Raw genomic sequence first — 27135 nt, 5'->3', positions numbered from 1 at the left:
CCCACTCACACACCCACTCACACACCTGCACACACTGACACACCCACTCACACCTGCACACACTCACACCCTGCGCACACTCCCACACCCACTCCCACACCTGCGCCCACTCACACCTGCGCGCACACACACCCACTCACACACCTGCACACACACATCCTGCACGTACACCTGCACAATCCATTCACGTAACTGCGTACTCACACCCGCCACTCATACACAGCCCGCTCCTACACCCTCACATACCTGCACACACTCACACCCTGTGCACACTCACACACCTGCACACACTCACACCCTGCGCACACACCGATATGCCTACACAGGCCACTCACAACCACACACACGTACCCCTGCACGCACACCCACATACAGCCACACACACACACACCCTGCATGCACACCCACACACCTGCACATACTTCTACTCACGCACATGCACACACCCACACCCACACCCACACCCACACCCACACCTGCAGTCTCCCCACCCCTACTCCTTTCCTGTTTCACAGGGATGACACTTCAGCGCCTCCGGCCACCTGGCCAGCCTCTCTGTCACTCTGCAGGGACAGATGGCTCAGAGAAGTGTCTGTCGTGGCCCTGGGCATGCCCGCTTGTTTCAAACAGGGGCCTTGGGTTCTGCCCCTCAGGGTGCCAGCCTCCTGACCTGGGTCCCCCCCATGCCTGCCCTCGTGGGCCTGGACCACGCTCCTGCGTGTGTGTGTATGTGCGGAGGAGTATGTATGTGTGTGCCCACGCGCCTGTCTGCTGTGGGGAGCTTCGTCATTGTGTCAGAGCTGTGTTTGGTCGTCTTCCCCAGCCCTCACCTCCCCCCAGAGATCCGTACAGCTTGGGGGGATGAGAGGGAGGGTGATGGGTGCATCCCGGGCTGTAGAGCGTGGGGCTGGCCTGCAGTGGGCCTGGGTCACACACCTCCCCCGGGGTAGTTCCTGGTTGGTTCCCTGGCCGCCCACAGGGAAGCTCTGGGGTAGGAGAGGCCGTGGGAGGGACCTGGTGTAGGTGGCGGGAGACGAGGCAGTGCTGGGGTCCTTCCGGGGGTGTTGAGATGCTCTGGGCATCCTCTGCAGCGCTCAGAGGCACCCACCAGGGTGGTCCCGCAGCCAGGCAGGTGCTCACAGGGGAGGTCTCCAGCCGCTCTGACCCGCCTGCCTGAGGAACAGCTTTGGGGCAGGTGGGTTCCGAGTCAGGGGCCGGCCCCTCACCTCCTGCCCTCTTACCAGGCCGCCCACCTTCCACCAGCTGCCCAGATGCTGCCAGCTGGGCCACAGGGTTATACTAGCCATCCGCCAGGCATCCGTTGTCCACCTCAGGTGCTTGGCCTTCCCGTTCTTTGCACTTGGCTGGCGCTTGCCCCCCGGGAGCCAGCTCGGGTGCCACCCTGGCCTGTGTAGCACTCGGGCAGTCAGGGTGCCCCAAATCATTTTGGCTGATTCCCCCAATATTGACTGTCTAAAGATCCTCCTTTCAGGGCCCAGTCTTGGCAGAAATGTGAGGGTGTTAGGCTCCAACACGTTTCTTCCGTCCTGAGGGATTTTTCTAGAAGCGTCACGCCTCAGACCGGCTGTAGGAGACCCTGTGTGCAGGTAGCCTTTGTTGACTCTGCTGATCATGTGTCAGATAAAGTGCGGTTTCTTGTAAGTTGGCTGTCGAGCCATCTCCAGTCACGTGAGGAACCAGACGCTGCCTGGTCCTGTGCCATCTGCACGATCGCTGCTACACTCGAGTCTGTGCTTGCGGCCGCTGTGTATTTTGAGTACCTTCCAACTTAGGGGGCTCACCTTCCAGCACCGGGTATATCAGACAGTGCTTTGTTGTGATCCATAGGGCTTTCATTGGCTGATTTTCAGAAGTGGATTGCCAGGCCTTTCTTCCTACTGTGTCTTAGCCTGGAAGCTCAGCTGAAACCTGTCCACCATGGGTGACCCTGCTGGTATTTGAAATCCTGGTGGCATAGCATCCAGCATCACAGAAACACGGCATGCCACCACAGCACGACACACTGACAGAGACGGGTTGTGGAAGTGTGGTTTCCAAAACCCATCGCTGTTGAGTTGATTCTGACTCCTAGTGACCCTGTAGGACAGAGTAGAACTGCCCCACAGGGTTTCCAAGGCTGTACTCTTTACAGATACCACCTGCCATATCTTTCTCCTGCAGAGCCACTAGTGGGTTCGAACCACCAACCTTTCGGTGAGCAGCTGAGCGCTTAACCACTGCACCACCAGTGCTCCTTACGTGTGGCTTACACGTATGCCGACCAGACGTGGGGGGGCGGGGTGCGCAGCCGTCCTTGGTTTCCAGACGTCTGCTCCCCCCGTGCCCGTTACCCAGGCTGTGAATGAACCCAGTAGCCTAAGGCTCTCTTGGGAGAGTGAAAAATTGGGGAACGAAGTGTTGTTGTTCCTTTAGCAGGCTGGGGTTCTGGCTGCGTTTCCTCCACTAGAGCTAAGTGGGGAGTTCACAGGCTCCCCTCACCAAGGACTCGGAGCTCCCCTGGCTTCTGGACGCAAGGCCCACGGGTCTTCCCTGCAGCGGGAAATTCAGGCTCCCGGGAACGAGGAGGTGTTGCCTGTGTAACTAAAAAGCGTCTCAAATTCATGACTCCTACGCGTATAATCCGTTTCTCTGTAAGACTGTCTTGGGTCCTGGAGGCCTTCTTATTTTTGTTGTTTGCGTCTCCAGTCAGGAATGTTTCAGTGGATCACCTGACTCGTCAGAGTTCCCACTTAGAGTGTTTTGCTGTTGTTTATTGTTGCGTTTCAACTGAAAGTTGATGTTTCAAGTTAGTCTCTCATACAAAAATTTACACATAGGTTGTTATGTGACCCTAACTGCCCTCCCCATACTGTGACAGCACACTCCTCCTTTCCACCCGACTCCCCATGTCCGTTCAGCCAGCTCCTGACCCTCTCTGCCTTCCCATCTCACCTCCGGACAGAAGCTGCCCATTTAGTCTCTTGTGTCTACCTGAGCTAAGAGGCACACTCCTCACGAGTATCACTTTGTGTCCCACAGTCCAGTCCAATCCCTGTCTGAAGAGTTGGTCTCGGAAATTGTTTTAGTTCTGGGCTGATAGAGAATCCAGGGCCATGCTTTCCAGCGTTCCTCCAGTCTCAGTCAGACCATTAAGTCTGGTCTTCTTATTAGAATTTGAGTTCTGCACCCCAGCTTTCTCCTGCTCCACCCGGGACTCTCTGTTGTGTTCCCTGTCAGTGTGGTGGTAGCCGGGCACCATCTAGTTCTTCTGGTCTCAGGCTGATGAAGTCTCTGGTTTATGTGGCCCGTTCTGACTCTTGGGCTAATACTTTCCTTGTGTCTTTGGTGTTCTTCATTCTCCTTTACTCCAGGTGGTTGGGACCAACTGATGCATCTTAGATGGCCGCTTGCAAGCTTTTAAGACCCCAGGCGCCACTCACCAAAGTAGGATGCAGAACATTTTCTTAATAAACTTTATATGCCAGTTGACCTGATGTCCCCTGAAAGCATGGTCCCCAGACCCCTACCCCTGCTACTTTGTCCCTCGAAGTATTTGACTGTATTCAGGGAACTTCTTCGCTTTGGTTTAGTCCAGCTGTGCTGGCTCTCCTGTAGTGTGTGTTGTCCTTCCCTTCACCTAAGATAATTCTTATCTACTATCTAGTTAGTAGATAACGCTCACCCACTTAGAGTCTTAACTGTAGACTGCAGGCTATGACCTTTGTGCCCTGTGCTCATGGCCTTGTACAGACACAGGCCACAGGGCTCTGCTGCACTGTGGCTGTTGTTGGGTGCAGAGGGGGTAGTGAAGGCCCAGCCACAGCCCAGCTCCTGACGGGACGGTCACGTCTCCGGGAGGTGGCCCATCCCCACTTAATGCTAGACCGGCGCTGCTCACCTGTGGCACTGCTGACATGGGGGCTGGATCCTTCTCTGGGGAGGGGCTGTCTTGTGCACTGTAGGGTGTTGAGCAGCATCCCTGACCTCCACCCACTCGATGCCAGTAGCACCTCCTCCCAGCGTGACACCCACACATGCTCCCAGACATCGCCCAGTGTCCGCTGGGGGCAGAATCACCCCGGGTGGGAACCCCTGGATTAGGGGTTTCCACTGACCCCCCCCCTCAAGAGACTGTGTGTCCTGTAATCATCTGACCTACTGACGTCCTAGGACACTGCCCACATTTAAATCCATACACTGAGTGGGGAGGAGAGAGGAGGAAAATCACAGGAGCTGGAGGATCCCCCTGGTTTACACTGTCCTGCCCATCAGGTATTTATTCTGGTGGGCAGGGATTGAACTCAATATTCTCCCAAATAACGAATGCAGAGTGTCTCCCCGCCGGCACTGCTTACACGGGGGCCAGATCCTTCTCTGCCATGGGGCTGTCCCATGCACTGTAGGATGTTGAGCAGCATCCCTGGCCTCCACCCCCTCGATGCCATAGCCCCTCCCCAGTCGTGACAACCACAGATGTCCCCGGGCATGGCCCAGTGTCCCCTGGGGGCAGGGTTGGCCGGCTGAGAAGCCCTGACTTCTCCTGTTGTTGCTGTTATGTTTTGGGAAGTACCCCCTGCCTGCTGACAGCGGGGGCAGCACCTTCTGTTGTCAACAGGCAGCTGGAGGATCAGTGTTTTCGCTGCCAAACAAAACACGTTCTTACAGCGACGTGATACCACAGTCCTTGGGGACGGTGGATGCCACCCGCTCCGGAAGCTGTCAGGGAGTGTCGGCACAAATGGCCGTCCTCCTGTGCTGGCCCTGAGCTGGACAGGGCCCTGCACCCCCAGAACCCTTGGCTGATGGACTAGAAGTGGGGTTTGGTTCCTTCACCTGTGCTGGCCCTGAGCTGGGCAGGACCCCGTGCCCCCAGAACCCTCAGCTGATGGACTAGAAGCAGGGGTTTGGTTCCTTCTCCCACGGCCGTCCTCCCGCACCCCCAGAACCCTCGGCTGATGGACTAGAAGCAGGGGTTTGGTTCCTTCTCCCATGGCCGTCCTCCCACACCCCCAGAACCCTCGGCTGATGGACTAGAAGTGGGGGTTTGGTCTGCGGCCAGCCTGAGTCCTGGAGCCCATCTCACCCCAGAGTCAGGAGTCACCAGCGTGCATCGGCCGTGGGGACTGCGTGGGGTGTGCCCAGTGCCTAGGTGGCCGGCAGCGCCAGCTGGGGGTGTGGCCCAGCGCCCCCGAGGCCCAACCCCGACCCGAGGATAGAAACAGGTGGTGGAAAGGCTGGGTGGCTTGGGGGAGAAGGGCAGGGGCTTGGGAACCAGGATGCACGCGCTCCCTAGGTGGCCTCGGTTTCCTTATCTCTTGAATGGGGCTAAGACACCTCCCCAAGGCTCCCCAGAGCAGGTGGTCCCAGAACAAAGGTGGGGAGAGTCCCAGCACACGGGTAGCGTCTGAGCCTGGCTGCCACTGGCCTCAGAAGGTCACCACCATCATTCTCCTTCACTGCCTTGTTTGTGTGTCTCGACTCTTGAGCTAGCTCTGCCCAGCTCGCGCTGACTCAGTGGGGCTGGGGCCTCCCCAGGACGCTAGAATGTGGTGGCCATGAGCCTGGGCCCGAATCCCGGTTCCACCACTTCCCAGCGGGTTGTTTATTCTCTCTGTGCCTCAGTTTCCTTAGCTATCAATAGGACCACAGCTGTACCTCCTTCTAAGGTCATTGTTGTGAGGGATGGACATGCTGGGCCCAAGGCCCAGCTTGGAGGGAGCATGTCCTGCCCCTGCCCCGAGGTGTCGGACGCAGCACCCCCTTCCCGCGCCCAGGCCAGGGACCTTTCCCTGTGACCTGGCGGCTGGGGCACTTCCCAGAAGCACAGACACCCAGCCCTTCCTGCCAGCCCCTGGTTTCCCCCCATGGAAGGAGCTAGAACCTGCCCAGTACTGAGGCATGACAGTGCCTCCTGGCTGGGCCAGGTTGCCAGTGAACTAGCTGCACCTTTACTCAAAGTGACCTTCCCGGGGAATCCGCCCGGTCGTCCTGCCTGGGGTGTCACCCCACGGCCCCAGGCTCTGAGCGCTGGCCCCCGCTCCTCGGTAGTTGGTCCGTAGTCCCTGTGTGAGCGTCTGGGGCTGCTGCACCACAGCGCACGCACTGGGCTTAAACAACAGAAGATTATTTTCTCACAGTTCTGGGGCCAGAGGTCTGAAAGCAAGGTGTTGGCAGGCTGGCTCTGTCCCGAGGCTCTAAGGGAGGATCCTTCCTGGCTTCTTCCAGCTTCTGGTGGCTTGCGGTGATCCTTGGCGATCCTTGGCGTGTAGGTGCATTGCTCCACCTCTGCCTTCGTCTTCACACGACCTCTCCCTGTGTGTCTGTCTGTCTGTCCTCTTCCTCTTATAATGACACCAGTCATTGGTTATGGGGCCTCCCTAATCCAGTGTCACCTTATTTTAACCTGATTACATCTGCAAAGACCCTATTTCCAAATGAGGTCACATTCTGAAATTCCAGGCGGACATGGATCTGGGGGGACTGTTTTCAACCCAGCACAGTACTTAAAACTTTTTCACTTAGTACCTTGTGTGCTTGTCTATCCCGAGTGTTGATCCTCTGCCCTCCTGTGTGGAATGTACCTCCCCCGAGGGCAGGGGTCTGTGCTCTCTGTATCTCCTCGCACCCCGCAGGTGCTCAGTGAAGCCGGGACTGGGATGAATACAGCCACCTAGTTCTTCAGTCCCTTGGCCTACAAGGTCTGCGTGGCCAGGCAGTCATCCCAGCTGTCGTGTGGGGTGTGAGTGCAGGCTGTGTTATGGCCCTCGTGGGTGTGGGAGCGTTTGCCTTCTCTGACAGAGCAAGTGGAGTCTGTTTAAAGAGCACGTCCAAGGTCACATTTCTGAGACCCCAACACACACGCAGACCCAACCCCAGCTCGTTGCTGTCAGCTGCCAAGTCGGCCTCTGACTCACGGCAACCTGTGCGCGACGGAATGAAACCTTGCCCAGTCCTGCACTATCTCCGTGATTGGTGACAGAGCCGACCTTTGGGATCCAGAGGGTTTTAATGGGCTGATTTTCAGAAGTCGATCTCTAGGCCTTTCTTCCTGGTCTGTCTGAGTCCGGAAGCTCCACTGAAACCTGTTCAGCAGCATAGCAATGCGCAAGCCTCCACGGACAGATGGGTGGTGGCGGCGTGTGAGGTGCACTGGCCAGGAAGCAAACCTAAGTCTCCCGCCTGGAAGGCAAGAATTCTGCCTTGAACCAACAATCCTGTCTCATATTAGCTCAGTGGATCGTCATGCACATCTGTACTGGAGTTGACCCTTGATGCTCTGGGGGTGCCTTTCCAGGTGGGCAGGCCCCGGGGCCCAGCTGCAGGCAAGGACGCAGCTCTGCCCTGGTGGGGGTGCCCATGTCTGCCCGGCGCCACAGACCTGTTGTTATTGTCCTTGGGGGCAGTCGAGTTGATTGCAACCCGCAGTTACCTTGTGTGACGGAGTAGAACCGCCCCATGGGGTTTTCTCAGCTGTAATTTTTACGGGAGCAGATCATCAGATCTTTTCTCCCATGGGGCTGCTGGTGTTCGAACTGCCAACCTTTTGGTTAGTAGCCAAGCGCTTAACCTTTGCACCACCAGGGCTCCTTACCAGAGTCCTAGGAGCGTTAAATACACGTAGATTCCCAGCGCCACTGTGGGGGATTCTGGTTCAGTGGGTCCGGGTGGGCCTGGGTGCCCTGGGGGGGCGGGCAGCTGTTTCTGCCTTGCCCCACCGCAGGGAGGCGTGCTGCGGAGGGCGTGGCGGAGGCTGTGCTGTGCCCGCATCCAACCCCAGCTCGCCCCCGCAGATCATCCCCCCGAAGGAGTGGAAGCCACGGCAGACGTACGATGACATCGACGACGTGGTCATCCCGGCGCCCATCCAGCAGGTGGTGACGGGCCAGTCGGGCCTCTTCACGCAGTACAACATCCAGAAGAAGGCCATGACCGTGGGCGAGTACCGCCGCCTGGCCAACAGCGAGAAGTATGCGGGGCCGGGCCGGCAGGCAGGGCCAGGGCGGGTGCTGAGGCCAGGTCCCGGCACGCTGTATCCGAGGGGAGGGGGAACCGCACCTTGAAGGGCCAGCGTGTCTGCTCCGGGGGCCGCGGGGGCCTCAGGTGTGCAGGCGGCAGAGGCATATTTAGGGAAACAGCACGTAGGGCCAGCCCTGGACTCACGCCCCTGCAAAGTTGTGAAGCACGCGTAAGTTACGTCTCTCCTCTCCCCCCAGCTTGAGTGCCCAGGGGCGATCCCTAAGCTGCCCCAACCAATTTCAAGATGAATAGACGTGGATAGTGGCGGGGAGTCAGCGCTAAGCCCTGTGTCTGCTGTGCTTGAGGAAGGACGCCGGGCTAATAGAAGCTGCTCGGTGGCACTCCCTTCCCATGGTGCCCAGGGCATGTGCCCTACCTACTGTATCTTAGATACGCTTCTGCAGGCAGTCCCCGGGGCCGCCCCCGTGAGACATAGTTCATTCAGCCCTGGCTGCATAGATGGGGAGCACACGCCACCTCCCCATAAGGCGTCTGGACGCTCTGTGGGCACCATTGACCCTTGGCCCGCCCGTGCTCAGAGCCCTTCTGAACCTCGTCCCAGCATGGTGTTGCCGGGGCAGCAGAGCCTGACACTGCATTCATCCGGGTGCGAGGGCTTCCCCCTCTGGCCTGGGTCTTGTCCCCCACCCTGGAGGGGCCCCCCCCACCACATCCTCCCGTGACACCTCGGTTCTGCGTCACCTCCTTAGGGAAGGACTCCCTCGTATGCATGGGCGCCTGCACGCAGCTCCCCCTGGAATAAACCCTCTCTCATCAGTTACCAGGTCGGGCCGTGTGCCCTGCAGCGGGGACCATGCGTTCGCTCCTCCTGGGGTGTGTTCATCCAGAGGCGCGCCGGGGCTCCGCTGCATTCCTTGGTGGCCGTGGGGTGGGTCGCGGGGTGCACCAGCCCGTGCTCCGAGCCTCACGCTGGGTTGCTGTCCTTTTCCGTCAGGTACTGCACTCCCCGGCACCAGGACTTCGACGACCTGGAACGCAAGTACTGGAAGAATCTCACCTTCGTGTCACCCATCTATGGGGCGGACATCAGCGGCTCCTTGTACGACGATGTAAGTACCGAGGGCCCTTCCAGCGCCTGAGGCCTGGGGGATGAGGGGAGGGGATGGGGGGAGGGGCGCAGGACGGCGGGGCGCAGGGTGGCGGCGGGGCGCGGGGCGGACTCCATCTGGAATAGAGAAAGTTAAAACTGCGCAGAAAGGTTACTGCACTTTACATTCAGGCTCTAACTGCAGCTCTGTGCCAAGTCATAGAACAAGGAAAGAACGAGTCCCTTGGCCTTCTGTCTTGTGGAATGTCTCCTCCCAAATCCCGAGGGTCCTACTCATTCTGTTCCGGCACCTTCCGCTCTGGGGCTGCCTCCAGTAGCCCTGCCACAGAGCGGCTTTAAAAATATTATCTGCTAGGTTTTTTTTTTTTCTTCCTTTTCCCGGGGTCCTCTTATCAATTCTTGGTTATCCCAGCACGTGTCTTTTCAAGTTCCAACCACGGCATCATCTTGGAAACCATGGGTGTGAGTCCTCATCCTGCTGGGCCAGCCATTAGGTTGAGTCCAAGTCTGTCCCTGCTTCAGGCAGGAAGGCCCCAGGGTGCTCCAGCCTGTCCAGGGGCACGGACTGGACACCGGGCAGGGCGGGGTTACCCAGAGGAAGGTGTGAGCTGCTCCAGGACTGGGTGAGGTTACCCAGAGGGAGGTGTGAGCCGCTCCAGGACTGGGTGAGGTTACCCAGAGGGAGGTGTGAGCCGCTCCAGGACTGGGTGAGGTTACCCAGAGGGAGGTGTGAGCCGCTCCAGGACTGGGTGAGGTTACCCAGAGGGAGGTGTGAGCCTGAGTTTTATTTTTCCAGGGGACAGTTTTTAAAGTCATTTCCCATATTTGGGATTTGGGTGACCTGCCCCCTGTGAGCCAGGCCCTGGCATGGACCTGCTGGGGCCAGTTTTAGCATGACCAAGCTGAACGCTTATGGCCTTGAAGAAAAAATTCAGTCCTCGAGTTGGAATAGTGAAGGATTCTAGGGGGAGAATATTAAATGCCACAGGAAGCATCAAAAGAAGATGGGAGGGATACACAGAGTCACTGTACCAAAAAGATTTGATCGACGTTCAGCCATTTCAGGAGGGAGCATATGATGAAGAACCGATGGTACTGAAGGAAGAGGTCCCAACTATGCTGAAAGGATTGGTAAAAGAACAAGGCTCCAGGAATTGACAGAATACCAATTGAGATGTTTCAACAAATGGATGTAGCACTGGAAGTGATTGCTTATCTATGGCAAGAAATTTGGAAGACAGCTACCTGGCCAACTGACTGGAAGAGATCCGTATATGTGCCCGTTCCAAAGACAGGTGATCCAATACATTGTGGAAATTATCAAACCGTCATTAATATCACACGCAAGTAAAATTTTGCTGAAGGTCATTCAAAAGTGGTTGCAGCAGTACATAGATAGGGAACTGCCAGAAATTCAAGCTGAATTCAGAAGAGGATGTTGGTCGAAGCATATCATTGCCAATGTCAGGTGGATCCTGGCTGAAAGCAGAGAATACCAGAAAGATGTTTACCTGTGTTTTATTGACTATGCAAAGGTATTTGACTGTGTGGATCATAACACATAATGGAGAACATTGTGAATAATGGGAATTCCAGAACACTTAATTGTGCTCATGAGGAACCTGTACACAGATCAAGAGGCAGTCATTTGAACAGAACAGGGGGATACTGTGTGATTTAAATTCAGGAAAGGTGTGCATCAGGGTTCTATCCTTTCACAATACTTATTGAATCTGTATGCTGAGCACATAATCGGAGAAGCTGGACTATATGAAGAAGAACGTGGCATCAGGATTGGTGGAAGACTCATTAACAACCTGTGTTATGCAGATGACACAACTTACTTGCTGAAAGCGAAGAGGACTTGAAGCACTTACTGATGAAGATCAAAGACTACCACCTTCAGTATGGATTGCACCTCAACATAAAGAAAACAAATCCTCACAGCTGGACCAATAGGCAACACCATCATAACAGAAAAAAGATCGAAGTTGTCAAGGATTTCATTTTATTTTGATCCAGAATCAACGCCCATGGAAACAGCAGTCAAGAAATCAAACGACACATTGCATTGGGCAAATCTGCTGCAAAAGATCTCTTTGGAGTGTTAAAAAGCAAAGACGTCACTTTGAGGACTAAGATGCGTCTGACCCAAGCCCTTGTGTTTTCAATCACTTCATATGCATGTGAAAGCTGGCCAGTGAATAAGGAAGATTGAAGAAGAATTGATGCCTTTGAATTATGGTGTAGGCGAAGAATATTGAATATATTGTGGACTGCCGGAAGAACGAACAAATGCGTCTTTGAAGAAGTACAGCCAGAGTGCTCATTAGAAGCAAGAATGGTAAGACTTCGCCTCACGTACTTTGGACGTGTTATCAGGAGGGACCAGTCTGTCAAGAAGGACATCATGCTTGGTAAAATAGACGGTCAGTGAAAAAGAGGAAGACCCTCAACGAGATGGATTGACACGGTGGCTGCAACAATGGGCTCAAGCATAGCAGCGATTGTGAGGAGGGCGCAGGACCGGGCAGTGTTTCCTTCTGTTGTACATGGGGTCGCTGTGAGTTGGAACCGACTCAATGGCTCCTGACAACAGCAAACTGAGCCCTCTCCTGGGCTGCTTTCTACCGAGGGTCCTATGGTTAACATCTGGCCCTGTCTGCCCCCGTGTTTTCACGCTGGAGCTGTCTCTTGCTGGAACATTCCCCATTCCACCCAGTGTCTTTGTGGAGCAGGTGGTGCCCACCGTCCTGGTCCCCTGTGGGCAGGGGGGTAGGAATAAAGCTTGGGACACTCTGAGCAGTGTAGGGACCCTCCCGGCTGTCCACAAACGGGCTGGGGTGTATTACCCAGGAGCATTGTGAGGGTGTGGCCACCTGAGTGGGGTTTTTAATGAATCATTGGCCCAAGTTTAAGGTGGCCCAGCCGTCCCAAGCCCCCATCTCCCAGGTGAGGCAGGTGAGGCCTGAAGCGGCGTCCCAGCAGCCCACATCAGGGATCAGCCCCTGACTTTACCCGGCTCCCAGCTGCACTGTTCCTGCCTCCTCCCGGAAGCTGCTTGAGCAGCATCAGTGTGTGCTGGGGACAGTGGCCATGAGTCCAGTGCACACAGCCTCCAGGGGGCCATGTGTCTGCCATGCCTGGCCTGGTCCAACACGCTCATTTTGCAGATGGGGAAGCTGAGGCCCAGAGTAAAGAAACGACTTGCCCGGGTCACAGAGTGAACTACCCCCCCACCCCCCACCCCCAAGTCCATAGTGAATACGTGGTCTGGGCAGCCAGGCGCATCACACTGGGCACTGGGCAGGGAGGTGAGCTGTTCCCAGTCGCCCTGCCCCTGACCTTGGGCCCCTGGAGGCACCACAGGCTCCCCATCCTTGTGACGGGAGACCTGACCACCGCCCCCTCCTTCTGGGTTCTGGGTACAACTTACATAGCGACCACTGGGCCTGTTGCGTCTGAGGGCTGCACCGCCCACTGGGGGGGGCACTTGGTGGGTCGAGGATGTGGAAGAACGCTGAGGTTCGTGAGCAGGTCTGGGCTCCTGCCGAGAACCCCACCGGGCTCAGAGGGCCCCCGGGGTCTGCGAGCTGATCACCGTGCATCTGTGAGCACTAATGACCAGGCGGCATTTGCCTGCCTGTGGCCTTAGAGTGGATGAGTCTGGGGACATCTGTCTGCTGGCCGACTTGGGAAGCCTGCACTGTCCCCTCTGCCGTGAGCTCCAGAGGCATGTTAGTAAGTCACGACCCAACAGCACACTCTACACCGAGGCCCTCACCATGCGTGCTCAACTTGGAATCCCTAGAAAGTTCTGGCATGGGCAGGCGGGTGGTGTGGGCTAGTGGTTAACCCTTCAGACCCAGGTCTACAGGCATGAAGAGCGCCTGGAGGGGTTAAACATGAGGACGTGGCCGAGCATCTGAGTGGGCAGTTTGGGGTTGGGCTGATGGGGTCCCTGGTGCTCCTGCCCTCTTTGGAGGCTCACTCAGCCCCATGGGACTTGGAGAGGATGAGATTTGGCCTCACCGTGAGCGTCTAGGGCAGCCCGGTTGCCAGGCGGACACGCGGCCTGGGCGGGTGTGGGCTCTGACGGCGTGCCCGCTGCCCTGCAGGACGTGGCCCAGTGGAACATCGGGAGCCTGCAGACCATCCTGGACATGGTGGAGCGTGAGTGCGGCACCGTCATCGAGGGTGTCAACACGCCTTACCTGTACTTCGGCATGTGGAAGACCACCTTCGCCTGGCACACGGAGGACATGGACCTGTACAGCATCAACTACCTGCACTTCGGGGAGCCCAAGTCCTGGTGAGTGCTGGCCCAGCGCACGGGGGTGGCGCTCGGGGCGCCCGGCTCCTCCTGGGGACCAGGGCCGCACAGGAGGGTACTCTGGGGCAGGAAGGCCAGGGACCACCTTCTCTGTGAACCCCCGAGTTACACAGCTGAGCCCAGTGCGGAGGCAAAGGTTGGGGCTTTGGCCGCCCAAGACCCACTGGCCCAGCCCCAGCTGGCATCAGCAGCAGCCTCAGTTTATCTACCAGGTGTGGGGATGGGGAGACATGCTCCCCCCCACCCCCCGAAAGGAAGCTTCCAGATCTCTGGGGCATGTGGTTTGCCCTCCAGAATCCCTCATGCTGAGCCGTTCCTGGGCCAGGCTTCTGGATGTGGCTCTGGTGTCCCTGCAGCCACATCTAGTGGAATCTCCCCAACCGCCACCATGTGTGGCTTGGGTGCTGGGTGTCTCTGTGGGGCCCTGCAGCCTCTGGTAGCCCTCAGTGCAGCGGCTGCAGTGGAATCTTCCCAACCTCCGCCGTGTGTGGCTGGGGTGCTGGGTGTCTCCGTGGGGCCCTGCAGCGTCTGGTAGCCCTCAGCGCAGCGGCTGCGCCACGCCTGAGCTTCCTCTCGCCCCCTCTCAGCTTTAGACCTTGGGGCTTCACAGCAGTCCCCTTCTGCTGGGAGCTTGCACCGGCTGGGCTGTGGGAGGTGGTCCTGCCTGCAGCCCCTCCACGTGAGAAAGGGTTTCTGTTCCCATGAGCGGAGGCATCCAGCATGACCCATCTCCTCAACTCCCCTGCTTGGCAGTGGTAAGGGTGCCCTCACGTCCCATCTGGCTCCCCCTCAGGGGATTGTGTGCTGTGGTGTACTTTGTTCCTTACTGAGTGTCCGTGGTGACTTCTGAGCTGGGTGCTGTGCATCTCCTCGCCCCCCCACCCCCAAGCTCTTAGAAGGTTCTGTCGCCACAGTAACCGTCACCACTCAGAGCTGCGGGGAGGAGCAACCCAGCAATGACTTGAGTTATACGGCGCAGGGCATACAGCGCGGACACACGGCTGGGAGTCCAGGCCACCCTGGCCAAGGTGGCCCCTTCCCTCCAGGAGTGTGTGGGGTCCCCAGCTGGGAGATACCCCTGCGCACTGCATCCTGGCCCCCATCTTTGCATGGAGGGAGGCCACAGGAGGAGAGACGGGGACGTCCACCCCTGCTTCCACCTCCACCCCACTGCCGTTAGCATGAATCCTGTGCAAGAAAGTAGGTTGCTGAGAGTTTATGAAGCAGCCCACCCACATTTTCTCCTCGGTGCTTGCCTGCGGAAGAAGGGGTTCCCGCCCCATTTATAGACCGCCTGGTACCTACCCCCCTCAGGCATCCTGAGGTGGGGGGAGGGGTTGGGATTTGAACCAAAGTCCCTGAGTGGTACAAACAGTTAATATGCTTGGCTGCTAACTGAAACGTTGGCGGTTTGAGTCCACCCAGAGGTGCCTAGGATGAAAGCCCTGGTGATCTATTTCCAAAAAGTCAGCCACTGAGAACCCGATGGAGCACAGTTCTACTCTGACACCCACGGGGACAACACGAGTCAGGGCTGACTCAGTGGTCCCGGGGCTGGTTTGGATTTTGGGATTTGAACCCAGGGCTCTTCATCCCAGCCTGGTGCCCATCTCTGTCCCCACCACGCAGCTCCCAGCCCACGTGCCATGCCCCCCGTCCTCTTTCCTGCCGTCTTGGTGGAGAGGCGGGCTGCCCTGCATGGGTTTGCGTGTGAGATGAAGCTACAGCCGTGTGAAGCATTGTCCTGGGCGGGGCCGCCGGGCTTCTGGTTGTTCTCCCGTCTGCCTGAAATTCAGGGAAACACTCTAACGCTTTGCAGAGAGGGGGCTGGAGTGAGCAAGGCACAGAGGCTCAGCCTTCGAGGTGAGCCCGTGGGCACCAGGAGCAGCCCATTGGGCATTGGAGGCCTGTCCTCAGTTCAGCCGTCCTGCCACCAGGCGAGTCCCCAGCCTCCCGGCTCCTCTCCAGGCCCAGCTCTGTCCTGAGGGACTCTTGGCTCGTGATGGTCCTCCCGGTGGCCCTGCAGCTGCATAGAGTGTGTGTGTGTCTGTGTGTGTGTGTGTGTCCGTGTGTGTCTGTGTGCGCACGTGTCTGTCTTTGTGTATCTGTGTGTCTGTGTGCGCACATGTCTGTGTGTCTGTGTGTGCATGTGTCTCTGTGTGTGCACGTGTCTGTCTTTGTGTATCTGTGTGTCTGTGTGCGCACATGTCTGTGTGTCTGTGTGTGCATGTGTCTCTGTGTGTGCACGTGTCTGTCTTTGTGTATCTGTGTGTCTGTGTGTCCGTGTGTCTCTGTGTGCGCACGTGTCTGTCTTTGTGTATCTGTGTGTCTGTGTGTGCACGTGTCTTTCTTTGTGTATCTGTGTGTATGTGTGTGTATGTGTGTCCGTGTGTGTCACTGTGTGCGCACGTGTCTTTGTGTATCTGTGTTTCTGTGTGTGTACGCATGTGTGTCTGTGTCTGCGTGTGTTTAGAGCCCAGCTCGGCTTGTTGGGTGGACAGTGCTTCTTGGTGCCGGGCAGACGTGTGGTGGGACCAGCAGCCCGGTGGCTCTGAGGTGCTTCTGTGAGTCCTGCCCTCTGAGGGCCACTAGGTGGCGCTCCCACCCTTCCCCGCCGCTGCGGTGTCTTAGCTCTGCTGTTGTGGAAATTTCCCGGGTTCTTTCATCCTTTTTATAGACTCCTCCACCGGCACTGATCATCCTGGAGCCCCCTCTGGGAATAGCAAAGTGAACAAGGAGAGTCCAGACTGCGCGGGGCTGAGGCTGGCGCTGCGTCCCTCAGCCCCGAGCGGACATGCGATCTTGCCAGGGTCCACCAGCCAGAGAGACTTTAAGGGAGAAAACCCCACTTATTCCTTAAAACAAAAATAGAAAAAGGAGAAAGAAACAAGTTGCCGTCCAAGCTGTGTCTCCCGCACATGCTTGCTGAGCTTTGAGCCGAGGCCCTGCCATTGTACCCTTACCCGTTTGGGGGCCAAGCGCCATTCCCCCATGGGGTGCGGCCTCATGGTGGGCAGCCAGCGAGGGTTCCAGGGATGGCCCTGGTCTCAGGAGGGTCGAAGCTTCCTAAGGAGATGGGGGAGGCCTCTCCGGGTCAACCAGGCACAGAGGGGCCAGCCGCGTGGAGGCCCCGAGGCTCTCGGGAAGGGTGGTGGAGGTGTCGCAGGTCTGCGAGGGGCTTCGTTTGATGTCCCCCAAGTGCTGCGGCTGCCTCTGGAGGGTCTGGTGGGAAGCTCTGGGAGCCGGTGTGTGTTGTTGCCAGGGCACTTGCTGCCACAGGGAGAACTGAGGGGTCATGGAGGGGCTGAGACCAGTGAGGGGGCTTTGAGGGGGCCTGTGGTCCAGTGGGAGAGGGTGCAGCCAGAGAGACCCGGGTGGATGCAGGTGTGTGGAGGGGCCACCAGGGCTTCTGAGAGTTGGGTGCTGGGGTGAGGGCGGGTGAGGTGCGGAATGATGCCAGCCGTCAGGAGCTTAGTAGGGACGTCCCGAGAGAGCGGCCAGGGGCACTTGCCAGAGGGCTTCTGGGGCTATGGCCACCCCAGGGATTGGGACAAAAGGTTGGGGGTTGTCTGCTGTCTGAGGCAAGAAACCAGTGCCTTGTCGTGCGTGTTCACCTGGTGTCTCTGTCCAGGGCTACCCTCCCTCTGGGTCTCGCTGTCTCTCTTTTGCTGCAGCCGAGGGGAACTGCAGCCCAGACTTCCCGTCTCCCACGATGCTGTCCTTCCGCCTCCTAGCCACTCCTCTGGCCTGGTTGGCTCCAGTGGGGCCTGGTGCTCCCCAGCGTGTATTGAGCCGTGTTCAGCCCGCCACCCCCACTTCCACCTCCACCCATGACCTGATTCCCAAGAGAGCTCAGGGGGCCAGCAGGCCAGCTTTGTGTACAGTGATGGTTCCTTTGGGAAAGTTCTGGAAAGGCACCTTGACCTTGGTTTGGGGGTGGAGATGGCACGGGCAGCGGGGAGGACTCCTCATACTGGCCTAGGGTGGTCTGGTGGAAAGGGGCTTCTCAGGCATCCGTTGTGTGATTAGCTGCTGGGGCCTCTCCCTCCCTCCCTCCCAGCGCCGTGTTCCCCGGACATCCAGCTCCTCCTCAGCCGCCAGTCACAGCTCAGTCATCGCACTGGGGACCCTCCTCCGCTCTCCCGGGACCCGCTTGGGGATCCAGATGGCTCTCACACCCTCGGCTCATCTGCAGCGCAGGTGCTGGCCACGTCAGCTGCCTCCTCAGGAGCCGTGTTCTCACGCTGGCCATCAGTCTCCCTGCTAGACCACGGGCCTGTGAGGGCAGGGACCTCGCTGATCCCCGTGTCCCCAGCCCAGCAGGGCCTGCCCCAGAGAGGGGCTCGGTGACCCTCAGGAGAGCTGGGTGCGGGGACCACGGGGCCCCTCTGCCTCCCAGCCCATGTGCATTGCAGTTTAGTGAGCGTCTGGCAGTGCCTGGCCTCTCGATGGCCTGGGGGTCAGGAAGGTGGGCCGGGGGTCAGGGAGCTGAGCCGGAGTAAAGGAGGTGGGCCGGGGGTCAGAGAGGTAGGCCGGGGCTCAGGGAGCTGAGCCTGGGTAAAGGAGGTGGGCCGGGGGTCAGGGAGCCGTCGATGCCCAGCCCGCGGAGCGCCAGCAGATGAGGCCGCGCTCACACGTCTGTCTCCCTGATCGCTCCGCGCCTCTTGCGTCGGCGGTTGTTTAATTGCAGCCGTTTTCGGAGTGTTTTGGTAGCGCGGTTTTTTTTAAGTGTTGAAGTACTCAGGTTTACAGCGTTTTTATTAAGCCTTTCTGGATCTGTTGCTACTTTGGGCGTGTGATTTGTGTGTCAGAGTGACGTGAGCAGCCTGGTGTCGATACAAGCGGAGAAATTCGCTCCGGCAGCCGGGGCTACAGATACCAGAAGTGTTTGCGATTTAAAATAGACCCGGCACTTCCGACTCGCCCCAGCCGGCCAGCTTTCCTGGCGTCCAGCCGGTCAGGCGTGGAAGTGCGTGTGGGAGTTGGGAGGAAGGCAGTTGGATTCGACCCGACCTGGTTCAGGGGGCTTGTGTGCAGGGCAGGCCCTGGTGGCGTCACAGCTGTACCTCCAAGGACCCGCTGGCTCTGGGGCAGGACTCGCTTGGCACCTCAGCTGCAGGAGCCCGGGTTGGTAGTTGTTTAGCTTAGTGAGGACGTCACCACGGCCTGTCTGGGAACCGCCTGGCCTCCCTGGCCCCATCGCTGCACTGGCACTTCCCGCTGTCCCGAGGCAGCCCCCGTGGTTCTGGCCCCGTCAGCCGTGCAGGCTGGCAGGCAGCGGGCAGCGCACAGTCAGGAAGTGTAAGATCCTGCCCTCCCAGCTGCCTCTCCAAGGCTTGGTTTTGGGGAGTGGCGGGGCCTGGCCAGCCCTGGTGAGCCTTGTTGGTCCCCAGGGCACTCACTGTCCTAAAGAGGGGAGCAGAGTGCCCGTGCAGGGTGCCCCAGCACACACTGCTGACATTTGAGGACTCGGTGACTCCAGGCCCCCAGTGCTGCAGTTTGGGTTCTGGCCTGAGAGGAGGTGCTGTGGGGCACCTAGTTCTCCCTACCGGCAGCTGCAGGGGCCACAGACCACCAGGGAGAACGAAGCCGTCAGCTGTGCACAGGCTGACGAGAGCCCCTTAGCTGTGAGGGCGTGGTGGCCCAGAGTCACCTTTTGTCCTCTCTATTTTTTGTCCTTTCTGCATTTTCACGGGAGGAAAGCCCTCCAGAGCCAGCATCTCAGTTGAAGCTGGTCACAGGTTTGGGGGGCGTGCCCTCCGCCGTCCTCCCATGCTCCCCTCTGGTGGCCCGGCCGCCCTGACCAGTAGAGATCTCCCCACTGGGAGGGCCGGCAGCTGAGGTGGAGAGGCAGCCACCCCTCCTGGTGGTGACGCTCTAGGGTGGCATGGGGCGGAAGGCAGGCAGACTGGGAGAACTTGCCTGGGGACCGGCCTCCCTTCCCCTTGGTGGGCCCTGCACTCAACCTTGACCTGCTGTGCCTCTGCCTGCTCCTGTCCCTGCAACTTCCTCCTTTTCTGCCAGGGCAGCAGGCGCAGGCCACCCGCACTCTGGCTCTTTTGTGTTTTCTGGGGATGACTCCCCAGCTTCTCATGCTCTGCCTCAATTTACCTTTGATACAATCTTCCAGTCTGGGGGTGTCTGGCATCCCTGAATGGAGGGCAGGCAAAGAGGGTCCCACTGACTCTGCTTCCAGCTGCTTGGGCTGCTGAGAGGGCGAGGAGCTCCATTCACTCGTGGGCGAGCCTTAACTCAGGCGGGGGAGCGGGGTCATCCGGGGAAGGCGATCCACGCGCTCAGCTTGTCTTGACCTTTAAGCGGCTCCGTGGAGAATTTCTTCTTTTGATTCACGCTCCGAGCTTGTCTCTATGTGTTTTGTCCAGGGAGTTTCACGGTGGGGGTGCCGGGTGGCCATTCTTTCTGCTGCCAGGGAAACTCGGGTCCCAGTGGGCGCGCCCTTCTCTGCTGCAGGCGGGGTCCCTGGGGGTGGGTGTGCCTGTGCGTGCCTGTGCGTGTGTGTGTGCGCATGGGTGTGTGCCCGTGTGTGTGCCCGTGTGTGTGGGTGTGGCTGTGCGTGCCTGTGCGTGTGTGTGTGCCTGTGCATGTGTGTGTGCGTGCGCATGGGTGTGTGCCCGTGTGTGAACACGCATGCTCCCTGGAGAGGGGCTGTGCGCAGTGCCTGGCAGCCTCTGCTCCCAGTGCCTGCTCTACAACTCCGGGTAAGGAGAGAGGGCGGAAGCCCCAGGTCGGGGTCCACAGGCCTGTCGCCCAGGAGGCAAAGGCAGCTCTTCTTGGCAGGGGAGACGCCACGGGCTGCCCCCTGCCCCTGTGCTGCCTGCCCGTCCTGCGGGCCCACATTGGGATGCGGGGGCATGGCAGCATCCAGGCAGCTTTGCATGGTTCGTCTCTTGTGGGCAGAGAGGGCCGAGAAACAGCACGCTCCAGGGGCAGACCCCTCTCGCTCCCTGCCTGTGTGTGGTGCTGCTGGACCAGCAGGACTGGCCTGTGAGTGGGAAGTCTGGATGGCTGGGTGACTGCACTGTGGCGTCCCTCTGAAAGCTGCCTGGAAGGCTGGTGGCACCTGGCTGGGGCAGCGCCTGGAGAAGGCCTGAGCTGTGTCTTGCTTGTGCAGGCTGAGAGGCTGCGTGGGTTTCCCAGGCGCCTGGGAGATCTGCAGCCACAGTGGGGACCCACAGGCCCCCCATTCCCTATGAGTTCCCGTACGGGAGGCCTCTGTCGCCGACACGCACGGCCCCTCTCAGCCGCCTGGCCTCTGGCTGGGCCGCGAGGGCCTGAGCCGGCCAAGGGCTTGGGCTGAGAAGCCCCTCTGAGGCGGCAGCGGAGGTTCAGAGCGCAGGGTAACTTGAGACGAAGAGCACTGGGAGCTTGTCAGCTTCACAGACTGGTTTTAATGACTCGGCTTCCGAGCGCTGTGTCCCGTCCCTGCTACAAAGTGCCTGTGAGATGGATGAGGCCCCCTCCTCTCCGCGCCCACCCTGGCCAAACCCCGACTTGGGCGTCTGCGGCACAGCTGGCACCAGGGCATTGGGTGGGAGGGGCCACTGGGTGGTGGAGGGGCTGGACACGTTCCCGTCAGCGTGCTGGGGTGACTGTCTGGGATTCCTCTTCTCTGAGCCATGAGCGCCGAGCCATGGAGCAGACGCACAGCCAGAACGAGGGGGCGTGTGAGCTTCCTTGCAGAGGACTAGGAGTGGGGAGGCTGCAGGGACCCCTGTGTGTTTCCAGTAAGTTACTACGGTGGCGTGTAATTGCTCCGTGTCGGGGCACTCCTTGATCAGGGCTCTGCCGGCCTCTGAGACCACCTGCGGTTTCTCCCGTGAGCAGCTTACATCCCTGTGTGCCGTGGCCTCGGCCCTCTGGGCTCAGCTGGGGTCTGCTCTCGGCCGCCGGGAGCCGTGTCCTCGCTGAAGCAGCCACCTGGCCTGCACAGTCACTGGGGAGTCTTATGAGGGGTGGTGAGTGGGTGGGGGGCTCCGCAGAAGGAGCCTCCATCTGTGGCAAAGACAAGATGACTGCTGTTGCAAACGGCCCACCAAGGCCACGAGCCTGGCGCCTGGACAGGGGAACTGTCTTGCGAGCAGCAAGCAGGAGCAGTTCTGCCCGGGCTCAGCCAAGGGACCCGTCCTCCCACCAGTGGATTCCGGGTGCGAATGTCGTTGCCGTGGGCAGTAGGGTGCTCACTCTGGCCATCTTCCCAGCCTCTCTTCCGACAGTAACTGTGGCCGCAGCCTCAGAGCGGGCAGTTCTTCCTTCCACTTGTGCCTGGCCAGCATGTTCCCGCCTCCTTTGAAAGTGTGTGCACTTGCCTTAGGGTGACCTGCTCAATTTTGCCGGGCTTAAAACTGGAAGCCCCGCGTCTTGGGAACCCCCAGATCTGGGAAAACTTGGACGTGTGCATGTGCGTGCGTGTGTGTGCGGGGACAGATTGCCCAGTGAGCAGGGGCAGCATGTGCCTGGGGCGTCAGCAACACAGCGGCAACACTTGTCTGAAGCAAAGACCCATAGACGCTAAGCAGACAGGACCCAGGAAGGGCGAGCGCCGCAGTGGAGGGGGACTGGCAGGGCACTAAATGAAGCTGATACCAGCTCCTGCACGTGACAATGTGCCCGCAGGAAGTGACGTTACGTTAATATTATGGTTTCGTTTAGAAAGAAATTATATTGTGGGTACTAGGGTACAGACAGACACGCACACACACGTATGTGTGTATATGTACATGTATGTGTATGACACGTGTATATATAGAGTTCACACGTGCCAGTCACACAGTCTGTGTGTGAGTGAGTCTGACCTCCAGACTCCCCAGCCTGGGCCTGTGTCCTGAGCACAGGAGACCGAGGTGCCTAAGTGTAACCTGAGGCCTCCGTCTGCCGCTCAGCTCCAGCGTCTGCTCGAGAGCTTGGCGTGGCAGGGCTGGTGGAGCCCTGGGGTAAGAGGTTTAACGCCTTAGCCGGGAGGGCCCGGGCCCATGGTGTGGCCAGGAGGACAGCTGTGTTATCCCTGGTCGGCTCCCTCCGGCCCCTCCTTATCGAGCACTTAGCCTTGCTTTTGTCAGAGCCACTCCACCATCCCCGATGTCACCAGCCCGGGTTGCTGCTTGTTGAGATGGTGGAGTAACTCCGAGCCCCAGAGCTGGTGCTGGCATTCGAAAACCACTCCTGCTGCTGGAGAGGCTCCTGAGTCTCAAAGTGCTGCCTCAGGTGTCATCACGTGACGGAACGGGATCATGTCATTCACCGTCTCTCGGAATCTGTAGCATGTGGCGTGGCCCGCAGCTCAGCCCCACAGTCTGATTAGCTTCCTGCCCGCCTCTCCCACACTCAAATTTAACACCTGATTCTGCCCAAGGGGAGGCTGCGTCGCGTAGGTGTCCATGAAGATGTGGGCTGTGGATTCCCGGAGGACTAGGGGGCACCTTTGATCAGAGGGACTGTGGGATGCCGCGCTCCCTCTTTGGTGGGACCCGGACCGCAGCGTGCGGGAGGGGCCGGCACAGTTGGTGTTTGTTCAGGGAATGCAGAGTGATTTGAACATAGAACTAGTAAGCAAAGGAAAGTTAGCCTTCTACTAAAGACAAATCCTGCCATATGTCACCCTCCAAAGCCCAAACAACTTGAGCGGGGGATCCTCTGATATTTCCCACAATCTATTGCCCACGTTAGGCTGGAGAGCCGGGCGCCTTGGCCTCCAGGGTTTTCAGAAATTGTTGGCTTCATAGCAGAGCGGGGAGGCCCTGTGACAGAGAGGGGTCCAGAGAACACGCCCACATGGGCGATCCTTATAAGGCTGTTTACTCGTTCCTTGGGTTTTCTTTCTCCCCCGTACAAAAAGTTATATATACATTGTTATGTGACTGTAAGTGTTCTCCCCATACTGTGACAGCACACTTCTCCTTTCCACCCGATTCCCCATGTCCATTCAACCAGCTCCTAACCCTCTCTGCCTTCCCATTTCACCTCCAGACAGAAGCTGTCCATTTAGTCTCTTGTATCTACTTGAGCTAAGAGGCACAATCCTCGCAAGTATCACTTTATGTCCCACAGTCCAGTCCAATCCCTGTCTGAAGAGTTGGCCTCAGAAATTGTTTTAGTTCTGGGCTGCTAGAGAATCCAGGAGCCATGCTTTCTGAGGTTCCTCCCATCTCAGTCAGACCATTAAGTCCGGTCTTCTTACTCGAATTTGAGTTCTACACCCCACCTTTCTCCTGCTCCATCAGGGACTCTCTGTTGTGTTCCCTGTCAGGGCGGAAAGTGTGTGCACTTGCCTTAGGGTGACCTGTCCAATTTTCCCGAGCTTAAACCTGGTACTAGTTCTTCTAGTTCTAGTTCTAGAACCATCTAGTTCTTCTGGTCCCAGGCTGATGAAGTCTCTGGTTTATGTGGCCCTTTCTGTCTCTTAGGCTAATACTTTCCTTGTGTCTTTGGTGTTCTTCATTCTCCTTTACTCCAGGTGGTTGGGACCAACTGATGCATCTTAGATGGCCGCTTGCAAGCTTTTAAGACCCCAGACGCCACTCACCAAAGTAGGATGCAGAACGTTTTCTTAATAAGCTTTGTTATGCCAGTTGACCTAGATGTCCCCTGAAAGCATGGTCCCCAGACCCCTAGCCCTGCTACTCTGTCCCGCAAAGTGTTCCCCTGGGTTTTTGTTACCAGCTTGTTGATTTCATCCCCTTTTTTAAAATAAGAAAGTCTTTTTTTAATTTTTTAAAAACTGTTTTAGATTTATAGAAAGATTGTGAAGATAGTACAGAGAATTCCCATCTGGCCCCACAGCTGGTTTCCCCTGTTCCTAACATCTTAGGTTAGCGTGTTACGTTTGTTACAACTAAGGAACCAATAGAGATATGTTGTTATTAGCCAAAGTCTATGCTTCATTCAGATTTCCTTCCGTTTCCCTTCATGTTCTTTTCTGTTCTAGAATCCCATCCAGGATCCACACGACATTTAATCGTCAGGTTTCCTTAGGCCCCTCTTGATGGTGACAGTTTCTTAGACTTCCCTTGTTTTTGATGAACTTGACAGTTTTGAGTACAGAGGGTGTCTCTGGGAGTCCCTGGGTGGTGCAAACGCTTAAGCACTTGGCTGCTAACAGAAAGGTGGGAGGTTCGAGTCCACCCAGAGGTGTGTTGGAAGAAGGGCGTGATGATCTATTTCTGGAAGATCACAGCCATTGAAGAGCCTAGAGCACAGTTCTACTCTGACACATACAGGGTTGCCATGAATAGGAACCAACTCAATGGCTGCTGGTGCTGGCGCGGGTAGGCAGGTATTCTGTAGGTGCCCGCACCTGGGATTTGTCTGGTGTTTTTCTCATGGTTAGACGGGGGTTGTGCGCTTGGTGAGGAAGACCGCAGAGGTAAAGTCCCTCCTCATCACGTCATAGCAGGGTGCGTGCTCACCACACGGCCGTCATGGGGATGTTGACCTGGACCACCTGGCTGAGGTCGTCTGGGCCAGGTGTCTGCACTGCAGAGCGATTCTATTTTTACTCTATTTTCCAACCCTTTTTCGTACTGTGCTGTTTAGAAGTATACCTTTTTGTAAAATCGCAAACTATTTCATATATATGGACAAAGAAAGGGAACAATGAACAGAGTGATCTTGTGCCCAGCACCCAGACTGGACAGCTGTCAGCGTTCTGACCTCTTCCTTTCCTGCCAGAGCGGAGCGGCTATTAGTTTTCTCTTGGTGCATGACAGACTACCACAGACTGAGGGGCTTGCTCTGTCGGTTAGGAGTCCAGGCACGTGTGGCTGAGACCTCTGTTCAGGGTCAAACCAAAAAAACTAACCCACCGCCGCTGAGTCGCGACTCACAGTGACCCCATAGGCTTTCCAAGGCTGGAAATCTCTACAGAAGCAGACCGCCGCATCTCTTCCCGTGGAGCGGCGGGTGGTTTTGAGGTACTCTGGGTCACACAGATAGAGATCAGCGCGTCAGTGGGGCCCTGCTCCTTTCTGCAGCTCTGGGGAAGAATCTGCTTCCAAGCTTATTCAGGTTGTTGGTGGAGTTCAGTTCGTGACAGTTCTAGGACTGAGGTGTCCGTGCGCTTGGTGGCCGTCAGCCTGGGTCCACTCTCAGGTCCTCACCTCATGGCCCCCTCCATCCCAGGGCCCACACTGGAGAATCTCCTCCTCCCATTTGAATCTCTGGCTTCAGAAAGGGCCTGTCCCTTAAGGGCTCACTTGATTAGATCAGGCCCACCCAGAATAATCTTCCTATCTTAAGGGCTACTGATCTGGGACCGTAATTACACCTGCAGAAACCTTTCACAGCAGCACCGAGGTAAGTGTGTAATTGAATAATGGGGAGAAGGCATGGAATCTTGGGGCCGTCGTAGGATTCTGCCTGTCAAAGTGAGTTCCCTTCTTGTAAAGATTTCTTACCATGCAATATGACATGGTCCACAGAAGCATGTACAGGATCCACAGTATATGGTTTATCAAGTGGCTCTGGAGTCCCTGGGTGACACAGATGGTTAAGGCTCAGCTACCAACCGAAAAGTTGGCAGTTTGAATCCACCCAGAGGCACCTCAGAAGAAAGATCTGGCCATCTGCTTTCAAAAGGTCACAGCCTTGAAAACCCTATGGAGTAGTTCTGCTCTGCGTACACGGGGTCTCCAGGAGTGAGGATCGATTCAGTGGCAGCTAACAGCTACGTCAAATGGCTCCACAGCCAGCCCCTACGACGCCAGAAAATGAACAAGCATCTTCCCCCGTGTCCCTTCCCTTGGCGCCCCCTTCCCACCCTGAGGACACCTGTCCTCCTGGCCTTGGCGGAGGTTGTTTCGGTGCTTCACTTCATAGCTGTGCTGCACGAGTCTGTGTCCCTGGACAGTTGTGGTTGAGTGTTGGCTGCCTTTGAACTTCATATAATGGGCTCATTTGTATCTTTCGTTCCTGCTGGAAGACAGCGTGTTGGTAAGATTCACCCCCATTATGTGCGGCCAGAGTTTATGCACGGTCATGCTGTGACATTGCCCGTTGTAAGATTCACCCCGGTTACGTGGGGCCAGAGTTTATGCACGGTCACGCTGTGACATTGCCCGTTGTAAGAGAGAGCTCAAGCTATCCGTCTGTCCTGCTGTTGATGGACGCTTGGGTTGTTTCCAGTTTGGGAGCGCTACAAGTGTTGCGTTACCTTTTACCTACTGTTTGTGTAAGAACTTCATTTTGGACATGAGCTTTGCTCTACCCGATGGTAATGGTAAAACCAGAAACCAAATCAGCTGCTGTGGAGTCGGCCCCGACTCATGGTGACCCCGCGCGTGTCGGAGTAGAACTGTGCTCCATAGGGTTTCCGTTGGCTGAGTTTTCAGACACGGATCGCCCGTTGTTTCTTCTGAGGCACGTCTGGGTGGGCTCGCACCTCTGACCTTTCGGTTAGCAGCCGAGCGCGTTTACTGTTTGCACCACCCGGGCGCTCCGACGGTAATAGGAGCCACCTGTGGGTTAGGCTTAGGATGCTTCCAGCATGGCGGGCTTCGCTTGGGGCCTCTCTGTGATGGTTGCCCATGGCCCCGTGTCACCCTGGCTTGTACATGAGGCAGTGGACACACAGAGTGTTGAGACGTTGGCTCCGGGTCGCTGAGTTTGGAGGTAGGGTCTGGGCTTTGGACCCGGGCCGCCTGGCCGAGCTACTGCTCCTAACCACTGCTCCATTGTGCCTCGTGAAGCGTCTGCCTGTGGAATC

The 27135-nt window shown here is 57.6% G+C and overlaps 1 protein-coding gene across 1 annotated transcript in view; it reads left to right on the top strand.

Annotated features, from left to right (window-relative positions):
- Positions 1-27135, top strand: part of KDM4B (lysine demethylase 4B) — a 156858-nt gene that overhangs the window by 11951 nt on the left and 117772 nt on the right. Inside the window, exons 3-5 of the mRNA XM_023733274.1 lie at positions 7791-7966; positions 8972-9086; positions 13204-13397. Coding sequence (XP_023589042.1) covers positions 7791-7966; positions 8972-9086; positions 13204-13397 — 485 coding nt within the window. The remainder of the gene's footprint in view (positions 1-7790; positions 7967-8971; positions 9087-13203; positions 13398-27135) is intronic.

Source organism: Trichechus manatus, unplaced genomic scaffold, assembly GCF_000243295.1.
Source record: "Trichechus manatus latirostris isolate Lorelei unplaced genomic scaffold, TriManLat1.0 scaffold00057, whole genome shotgun sequence".
Lineage (NCBI taxonomy): Eukaryota > Metazoa > Chordata > Mammalia > Sirenia > Trichechidae > Trichechus > Trichechus manatus.
Note: the sequence above shows the minus strand (reverse complement) of the source record. Positions and strands in the feature narration are given on the sequence as shown.